The sequence below is a fragment of the Labrus mixtus genome, chromosome 1 (assembly GCF_963584025.1).
Source record: "Labrus mixtus chromosome 1, fLabMix1.1, whole genome shotgun sequence".
Taxonomy (NCBI): domain Eukaryota; kingdom Metazoa; phylum Chordata; class Actinopteri; order Labriformes; family Labridae; genus Labrus; species Labrus mixtus.
The window spans coordinates 29,894,036-29,903,940 of NC_083612.1; the positions used below are offsets into that span (position 1 = coordinate 29,894,036).

General features: G+C 41.2%; 1 protein-coding gene across 2 annotated transcripts in view; it reads right to left on the bottom strand.

The window, feature by feature from the left end:
- mafa (MAF bZIP transcription factor a) overlaps positions 1–6,326 on the bottom strand; it is a 73,770-nt gene extending 67,444 nt beyond the window's left edge. The window contains exon 1 of one of the 2 annotated variants that reach the window (XM_061041715.1): positions 4,904–6,326. In XM_061041715.1, coding sequence (XP_060897698.1) covers positions 4,904–5,871 — 968 coding nt within the window. In that variant the 5' untranslated portion in view covers positions 5,872–6,326. The remainder of the gene's footprint in view (positions 1–4,903) is intronic. The other variant, XM_061041707.1, reaches the window with a different exon arrangement.
- Between the last annotated feature and the right edge of the window lie 3,579 nt (positions 6,327–9,905).

The following is a 9,905-nucleotide window of genomic DNA, read 5'->3' on the forward strand; positions in this document are numbered from 1 at the left end:
GCTCTGGGCAGAGGAAATGAGCGTACACTCCCCAGGGCACGGATTACTCTAATGACTTTGAGAGCAGCCTTGTGCGCTCTAACTTCTGACCTCTGCTCATCCTTTTCTCCAAAAGATGACAAGACAAACACACACACACATGTATGGACACACAACTACACATTTGTATATGCAAACACACATGTACTCCACACACGCATTAATTAACCTTGCACCCTGGATGCTGTGAGTTAAGAGGTGCATAAACGCACACAAACAGATCCTCTGCAGCTCCTCCTTTGGCTCCATGGAAAGTCTGCAAGAAGTCAGACACCCATCCAGCTCTTATTTTTGGGCCCTATCAAAAGGGGTGCTGGTAACTTGAGTGAACATCGTGCTGCATCTTATGCCGTCAGCCCACATAGCGCCAACGGTCCAACGTTCCTCATGAGTGCATCAGTGGAAAATCGATAGATTAATCACTTACATAACCGTGGCGCACTGGTGCCACGGTTATAACAGGAAGCGTCTTTTGTGAATTAGATCTGTCTTCACACAAATGTCGTTTCGCTTGTAGACTGAAGATATGCGTCTTATAAATGCTTGAACACAAAGAAACACCAGGGACATCATGCTGTGAGCCAGAAAGACAGGGCCATGTGGTGTGTTTTCAATTTAAGTGCTCAGACATTAGAGGTCTAACTGCAACCCAATAAAGGAAAAAAAAGAAAGAAGAAATAAACAACCTTCAGAGTCAAAAAGGCAGCTTTAAACTGAAAATATATTTTGATTTTTTTTGTTTTAACTCGCCACCCTGAACACATCAAAAAAAGCCACCACACAAACTCTCCGCCTTTAGTCAGGGAAAGCCCTGCTCCTAAATACTGAAGAAAAATGTTTCCTCTTTCAAATGGCAAGTGAAACATTTTCCTTCAAAGAGGGTAAAACAAACTATTATCCTTCCTGAAGTGATTCAGTGCATTGTTGTGGTTAATGTGAAATATCAAAATAAAGCAGCACCACTGCTCCGATCAAATTGAGCTAATTAGATAAATTGAGGAAGAAAGAGAGCGGCTTGGCTGTAAATTGCATGGTGTGTGCATGCTAAGACCCAACACTGGCACAGCTGCACGGAGCCGCACTCACGATTTATCATCTCTACATCGCAGGAGCCAGCGGCCCACACCACTATTAATCATCTGCAAAATCATTTAATTCAGCCCGAGCCCGACTATTGTCTCAGTCTCTCCCCTCACTCTGGGCAAATCAGCCACCACAGCAGCACGAGCACCTTGGAGGAATTCACACAGAACAGACTGGGATACAAGTGTTGGGTTAAAGCTGGCTTTTTTTTCCTCTTTGTGTTTTTTTTTCCTTGAACAAGCTGTGTAGCACATCATCCCTGACATATGCTGCAGAATACAGCTTTTTTTTTTTTAAATTTGAAATGTTGAAGTGCATTAGTAGAGAAAACAGTTGATCACTTTTGTATTCTGTTAAAACTCAGACAGAGTGGCTAGTTTTTGTGAAAGGTGCACTTTGTGTACATCCTCTGCTCATAGCTGCAGGAAAGCTGACAGGTCCAGACTGAAGCTGTCCTCAGAACCGTCTTTAAGTATACTTTGGCACATTGCTCTTCCTGTTTCAACAAAGAAATTGTTCTGGAACAGTGAAACAAGATGCACACAATCCTTTTCTTGTCCTGAAGCGGAAAAAAAACCCTTTTGTTTCAGACAAGTGGCCTTTTCAGTTCGAGCACCAGTGCAAAAGTAATGTAGAGAGCGGGCAAAATGAGATGTCTAAACACCAACTGTATAACGCAAGATTTGGAACAGCAGCACTGAGCGGTTTCTGCCCACCGCAGTGGCTGACTTACATTGGCACCTTCTCCGGTGCCCACTCACATGCCTGACATGACTGTGCCCTCACTGCACCTCCTCTCTGAGGGCACGATCGCTCCAGACTCATCATGCAGGCACACTGACAAACAGGATAACGCAGGGTGAGAGGGGGGGAATCAAAACGGTGACAGGCTAACGACAGAGAGCTCAAAGTGTTTGAAAAACACGGATGAAAACAGCACATACAGATCAGGAAACGAGCAATGTGACAAAAAAAGGGCAAACAGAAAGCACAAATGGGAAACATGCAGAGCCAGAGACATTTAAAGAGAGGAGGAACACACACTCACACTTTTACATTCACACCTATTATGTCAAGACAAGACATGCATGTACACACAGGTACTGATGAGAACACACACACACACACACACACACACACACACTTTTCAAAGGTCACGTTTCACAATAAGATGAACACTGTAATCATATAAATCATGTCTGACTCCCACGAGGATGTAATTAATGGTCAGACAATGTTCAATAGAATACACATACTACCACATATCACACAACACAAAAAGATGTGTTTGTAGATCATTTTGAATGGAAATGGAGAGTGGAGATATTCATACTGAAATTATAACCATTAACATTTTAGTTTAGATCTAAGTTTCTGAGTGTAATTTTGTGTGCAGGACTTTTCAGTCACCTTTTTTTTATGACAAATATATGTAGGCTAGATCATGAATCAAACAATAGCGTGTGAAAACAAAAGTGCATTCAAATGTAGGCCACTGCGTGTCCAAATCATAGTTTGTGGTTTCATCTACTTATCTGTAACGCCTGACCTGCATATCTCTCATCTTTTAAGCATGCAGCACTGAAGCATTCGATCGGAAAAAGTGTCGAAAACCTGAATTCATACTCGTGTGTTTTTTTCTCTCCACCGTTTCTTTTTAAGTGTGTAAATAGGTTGTCGTGGAAAAGAGCTGTTTCTGCTGCGTTCAGGGTGGCGCGTTATTAATTTAGGTGTTGGTGAAAATCACATTCATAAGAACGACAGCAGCAAATATAAGCAGTGTTACCATGTGGGCAGTAGAGTAAGCATGTTCAGGTTCTGGTTTCACTTTGTTTCAAACACAAGAATAAAACAAAACAAAAACAAAAACTTTTAGGACACGTCAAAAGAAAAGTGAGAAACGTATTGTAGACTTTTACATACATTTATTGCATATCATTGAATTGTATGAAATGAAAAAAACGAGCACATATGAACATCACATATGGTTAGTGAATGAAATAGTTTTGCACAGCAAAATATATATATTTAATATACTATATATAAGAAGTAAGATTATTTAACATATTCTCACGATTTATTGGCGAATGAAACTCCCTCATTTTGTACAGGCAGGGTGTCAATCCCTGACGATCTAACAATGTCCAGACATTATTGATTATAATATTTGTTATTGCTTCGCAAATATTGAGTTCGTTTAAGACAAAACAACAGTCTCTCCTGAACTGATAATAAAGTATCAAAATGTACGAATAGCTCGAAACTTCTTTACATTGAACTTTTCCTTAACTCCCACATGAAGACATGGCGATGTGGTTTTAGTGCATCTCAGTCCAGAAGACGTCAGCTCGTTGAGGACACACATTTCCAAAAGCATGCCAATTTAACATCGACTTCGGCTGAGGGATAATTTAGACCAACGATTTTTCTTTTTCAAATATAAATCCAAAGAAGCTGTCACACTTCTGTTTGAAGCACATGCTGCAAAAGCGCGGTTTATGCACTGCACAATACTGCTCTTTGTGTAAACTGGAGCCGAGCCAATTTCTCTAGAAAAAAAAAAAAAACACCTAATGCAGCAATGTGATTAATAATTATCCTATTGATCTATATGCTCCAACCTGTGGCACGTTATCTTTTACAACTTCGATTATTACACTTAAATTACGCTTTAAAAATGGCTTTGCAATGCAGAGTGTCATATCTTTAAATAACAGTAAAAGGCTTTAAGCAACATTTTAACTTCCATGTAAGGTATTTCTTATTTCCTCAGTTTTTTTTTCTCCCTCCGCCGATCCACTTCCAGCAGGAATGCATTGCGCATTCACTGCAGCCTAAAGACAGCCGATGGTGGTGCACTTCAACACAGCTGAAATGCACTTGTATAGACTAGAAAGTGGGGGGGTGGGGGGTGGGAAGTCCTGTCACTTTTTTGTTGCTGTCCCAAAAAAGTGAGGAGGCCATAAATGAAGTATGAATGCCATGCTGGAGTCCCGACAGAAAAAAAGAACATCTTCAAGCACAAAAAGGAAGAAAAAAAAAGAAACCATACATGTCCAGCATGCAGGTACAGTTCAATAACACATCTCTGTAAAAAAACAATGAATATTTTGTGACGAATAAAGTCTTTTCGTTGCTCAACACAATAACAAGCAAACGCATGAGATGAGGTGGCGTCAAACGGCAGGCTCGCAGTCCTCCAAGTTTGGCAGACAAAAAAAGGGCAAAGTAATAAAAAAAAGACCAAAAACATATTGTCGATGGATGCAGGATTGACAGGAATCTGTACACTGAATTCAAAATAAAGGATGAAAAAGGCCAAGTTGATGAACTTTATACTCTGTGCGTGCATGCACACTCATACTGCGGCATAAAGTTGGATCAACTTAAAAAAAAAAAAAGAAAAAAGAAAATCACATTTTACTCAAACACTGCAAGTCTAGTAAACGATGAAAATGTCGACAAACAGGCTAAGCAAAATAAACTGTGTAAAATTGCAAAAAGTTGCTGAAAGTTTCTTTTTTCTGAATATGCATCTCCAAAATAAAAAAAAAACACGGACGACAGCCCTCAAAATCTAAAAAACAGCCGCAGACACGAGTAAACTCTTGTTTGAAAAAAATGTATAAAATGAAAAAAAAGAGTTGAAACTTTAGTTCTTGGTCTAGGCATTTCAGCCAAATTATATTAAAAAAAAGTTTGATAATGAAACTTTTTTTAAGCTGGGATGAGAAACTCATCTGATAATCTTTTTTTTTTTCGCGTTAATGTCGAGACTCACATGAAAAACTCCGGGGATGAAGGGTTGTTGTCGCTGCTGGATCCATTTTCTCTGAAGCCGTTGCTGATGAGCTTCTCATACTTTTCTTTGTACGCGTCCCTCTCCCGGACCAGCCTGGAGATCTCCTGCTTTAGGTGGTCGACCTGCTGAATGAGTTGCGTCTTCTCCCCCTCCAGGACGTGCCGCTGCTGGACCCGCTTGTACCGGCAGGACTGCGCGTAGCCTCTGTTCTTTAGGGTCCTCCTCTTCTGTTTCAACCGGATCACTTCTTCCTTGCTGACCCCCCGTAGCTGTCGGTTGAGCTCCCGCACTGACATGGAGACCAGCTGATCGTCCGAAAACCGGTCATCCAGGCGCAGGTGTGGGTGAATTGTCCCCGAGGTGCCGTTGGACTGGATCCCCTGCGCCTGGTGGTGACTGCCGTTGTGGTGGTGATGGTGGTGGTGGTGGTGTTGCGCTCCGTTCTGAGCGGCTGCCGCAGCGATGACTGCCGACACCACCGCTGCGGCGGACCCCATCTCTTCCCCGGCCATGGTGCCTCCTGCTCCGGCTGCCCCAGCAAACTGCTGGCCCCTGGCATAGCCATCGAAGGACTGGAGCTGGTGACTGCTGTTGATCAGCGCCTCGACTGCGTCTTCGGGGCTGAAGCCCAGCGCCTCTGGATTCAACTGCTGTTGGTAACCGGACATCCAGTAGAAATCCTCTATGTGTGTCTTTTGCTCGCTCCCCGAGCCCGGACTGGGAGCCGAGAAGCTTGGGGAAGGGGGCACCGAGCTGCACGGCGTGCTCATCGGGGTGGAAGACAAGGATCCCCCGGCGATAAGGCGACTGCACTGGCTGATGTTGCGATCGGGCTCCACCGGCTCCTTTTTCACTTCAAACTTCATCAGATCGAAGTCATTAACATATTCCATGGCCAGGGGACTGGTGGGCAGGTCGGAGTTGCTCATTGCCAGCTCTGATGCCATCCTCTTGCTGCTGACAGTCCTCCAAGCGGGGTGAAGCGCAGCTGTCAAACTGGGTTGGTTGTGAAGAACGTGAGCCAGTTTGATTTTTGAGCGTTTTGTCTTGAAAACTGAAAAATGAGCTTTTCAGCGTCCTTCTTTGCAGGCGTGTGAGAGGAGTTTTTCTTTGCAGAGTCTATTGCACAGACACAGCAGTGCCGCGCGCACGAGTAGCGGAGTCCTTTTTCAGCATGTGAATTCGGCGGTTTTGGATTTCAAACATTTAACACTTTACGGTTTTCCTCATGAATGCATTGCGCAGGCGGAGAGGGAGAGAGCAGCCGAAAGTAAAGGGAGTGAATGCAGCCTCGCACGTTAGAAGCCGCTGACTGGTGGGGCGATTTTTTAGAGGGATCACACAGCAGATGAGTTTAAGAGCATTGTAGCCGCCCTGACGTCAGGCTGCAAATGCGAAATTGACTCGGACGAGGAGCCAATAGGGTCGCACACTCCGAGAGCTAATTAACATATTAGAAGCCCACAGAAACAAAACTTTTCGCAACTGTCAAAGGCCATCAGCTGACTGTCAGCTGGGGCACCGATCCTTAACTCTTTGGCTGTTCCGATTGTAACTTTAATCTCTGTTTATTCAAAGAGCAACAGTTTATACCGCTTTATTTCATTTAATTTGATTTGAGAATTAGGAAAAGCCTGCGAGCTGCAAATTCACTTAAACGGGAGCTTTTGTCAAAAGAACATAGGAAATAGATAGATAGATAGGTAGGTGGATGATAGATATATACATATATAGGTTATATATATATATATATATATATATATATATATATATATAGATAGATAGACTTATTTTCCTTTTTTCCTTTTTTTCCTACACCCAACTCAGACTATCATACCGGCTCCTGTTTTAAAGAATAGCAAATATGAAGTATTTGCGTATTTAAGATAGGCTACTTCTCTTTTTTCATTTTTATTATTTTTGCAGTTTTTGACACAGCATATTAAAAGTTGTTGTCCCTCTAACTTACGACAGTGACAGATAGGCTTATATCTATTGTTTTAAATATTAAAACAACTTTTAAATACAAGTGCCACGAATTGTCAATGATGAGTGGTGAGTTCAAGGTCCGCTGACAAAAAGTGTAAGGTAGATTGAGGAGGTTTTGTCATGTGTCCGCGCACCATTATAAAACTCAACACTGCCACCTTTTGGACATGACGGTGCATGGGATTCCCTCTTTCAATCACTGTAATCCACACACATGTCAAACACAGGGAAAAAAGCTGTTATTAACACAAAACTAAAGAGTTAATTTCATTTTCTTTCATCAACAAGAAATATATTCTTGTAGTCACCAATGTGAAATGAGTTATGTAAGACAGTCAAACCTGTGTGGAGGAAGTTGTGTCAGTGGAAGTGAATGCCAGTGAACCTGGTGTTCTATCCAAACTGATATTGTATCCCACAGCCATAAACAGCACTTTATCTTAACACCAGCCCCGGCATTGTGGAGGAGTCATATAAACCGCTCTCGAACATTGCACTTTATCCCAGTTCAGAGGTCTCCTATACTTTTAATTGACTCAGTCACGTCCCAGCTGCTAATATGTGTGTGCTGTGGAGCTGCGGAGACACAATAAGCCGTTTGAACCAAACACTGTGAATAATATGCAATCTGTAAAGAAATATATATATGTTTTATCTGGAGCATACACGTCCACATGTTGCTCTTCAGTTTCATTTCACACATTTACAGAAAAGACAGCTGAGTTCAAGCTGTCACATTCAGCAGCTTGTGAAAGTAACGTTTGAAGAATGTCCTGATATAGAAACATCCAAATTATTCAGCTAGATTTTAATGCTTTCACACAAATTGTAAGTAGGCTAAGTTGACTTTATTTCTTACATCCCATTTGAGTTGCCTACATTTATGGCTGAATTCAATTAACTGATGGCACTCTGCAGTTTGCTCATTCAATAATCATTTGAACAGTTTGAGAAAAGAGTGATGTAAGCTCGACCAAGGCCGGTCAGTGTGTTGATTTAGTTTGTGGCCTCTTCTGACATGCTGCTGACAAATAACCATTTCTTTCCTGTGACAAAAGCCTATAATCATAGTCTGCCTCTCTCTCTCTCTCTCTCTCTCTCTCTCCCTCTCTCTCTCTCTCTCTCTCTCTCTCTCTCTCTCTCTCTCTCTCTCTCTCTCTCTCTCTCTCTCTCTCTCTCCAAATGTATGACCTCATTGGTGTGACGTGTGTAATTTTAGATTCTGGGGTGCACACTATTTAATGACAGGCCAAATCAGTCACATCTCTGCTGCCAGAAGCTGTGGAAGATGATCCTGCCAATCAGGAAGAGATATTCTCATAACCATACTAAGCTATGGTTGTCCTGAGCTGCAGCTTTGGTAATTTCTTTAAGTTTTTTCTTATTCAACTGTAGTGGAAACACTGGATAAAATGTCAGAGAAAGTGCATGAATGTTGTATAAGTATCCTAATAAACATATTTTTATGAATTTTCTTGTAGAAGACAGCGGGCAGAATGTCAACGAGTGGCTCAAAACTCTAAACCTACAGTATGTAACATTTCAAGCTACCTTTAAAAAAAAGGTTAAATGAATGCATCTGCATGTTCAAGTTAATACAGTACTGTGTGTTTGGCTCCAACAGAAGTCAAATAGGACCCTATTGTTTCTATTTCCATTCTGTTCCCCTGTCATCTGTTTGGGCTTACCTGTTCATGGGCAGGCACAGCAGTGGCAGCGTTCCCCGAGGTACGGCCACAGCAGAGCGAGACTAATACACAAACGAAAGGAGAGCTCATTAGTCATGACAGAAGAAAGTGGCGGACCTAATTTAGCTGCTTTTGTGCCTTTGAAGTTATTGATGATGCAGAGCGGAGAGATATCTACAATGTGTGGAGAGGATCTGAGAAGAGGATGTGTAAAAGCAGAAAGAAGAGTCTCTTGTAAAGAAGTGGAAAAGAAATGCAATGTAACAATCAGGCACATTCCCCATTTCCACACCTTTTTTAGTCAAATGTAAAATTGGAGCATTTTTGAATCCACAGCAGCTCATTGAAAACAGACGAGTGTGGTTGTATGAGCACTGCAGCTAAAAGCAAAAATCCCTTTATTTATTCTGATCAGGTCGCAAAGTTCAGAATAACGAAGTCAGCAGTAACGCAGGCTTTTTACAACGTGATACATGTAGATTCTCAATGTTTTAAAAGTCTCTGTGTGAAGCATGAGACTGACTGAAGACAAACTATTATTCAGTGAGTATCTCTGCAAATCCAAAAGCTTATAAAAAGCTTGCTAAAATATTCATATTATAATATTACAATTTCATTATAACACAACATTTATTCAGAAAATGCTTTTTGCATAACTCAAAGACATTTTACAGAGTTACATTCATACCAAAGAAATTGAAGGAAACGTAAACATTACAAGAAAAAAAAGAAAAGAAAGATGAATAAAAGTAAGTCTGAAAAGATGTGTTCTGATCAGGGAGTGTGTCATATTTTTATTATGAATATTAGAGTATTTCATTAATATTATTCTTGGAATGACTTGTTATTCAACTTTTTTTGAAGTAGGCCATTGACCTCTTTGTGAGTGTATTAAAAGATGATGAAGATCACAAAGTGCATTTCTTTGTGAATCATGAAGCTTTGATAGGACAAGAAAATGTATTGTATTATATGGCATATAGTCCCTGACTTAAGCCTCTTCTGTCACCAGCCTGTCATCAGTTTAATCACCTTAAAGTAAGTAAAGTAAGTTATGTAAAAGCTCCAGAGTTCCCCTTTAGTTACCCCAAACATTGCTTCTGGCTTCTGATAAGAACATGAGGGATCAGAGCTGTCCCACTGTGAAACTGGAAGGTGTTTGAAGCCTCTCTTAAACCCATATTATAAAGCACAAGACAGACAGTAGTCAACTAGATGAACAACATATTAGAAATCACCACGATGTATGTGCATGGTTTTGTGTTATGATTGTAGTCTAAGTGGTTTGGTTAAGCTGACGTGTT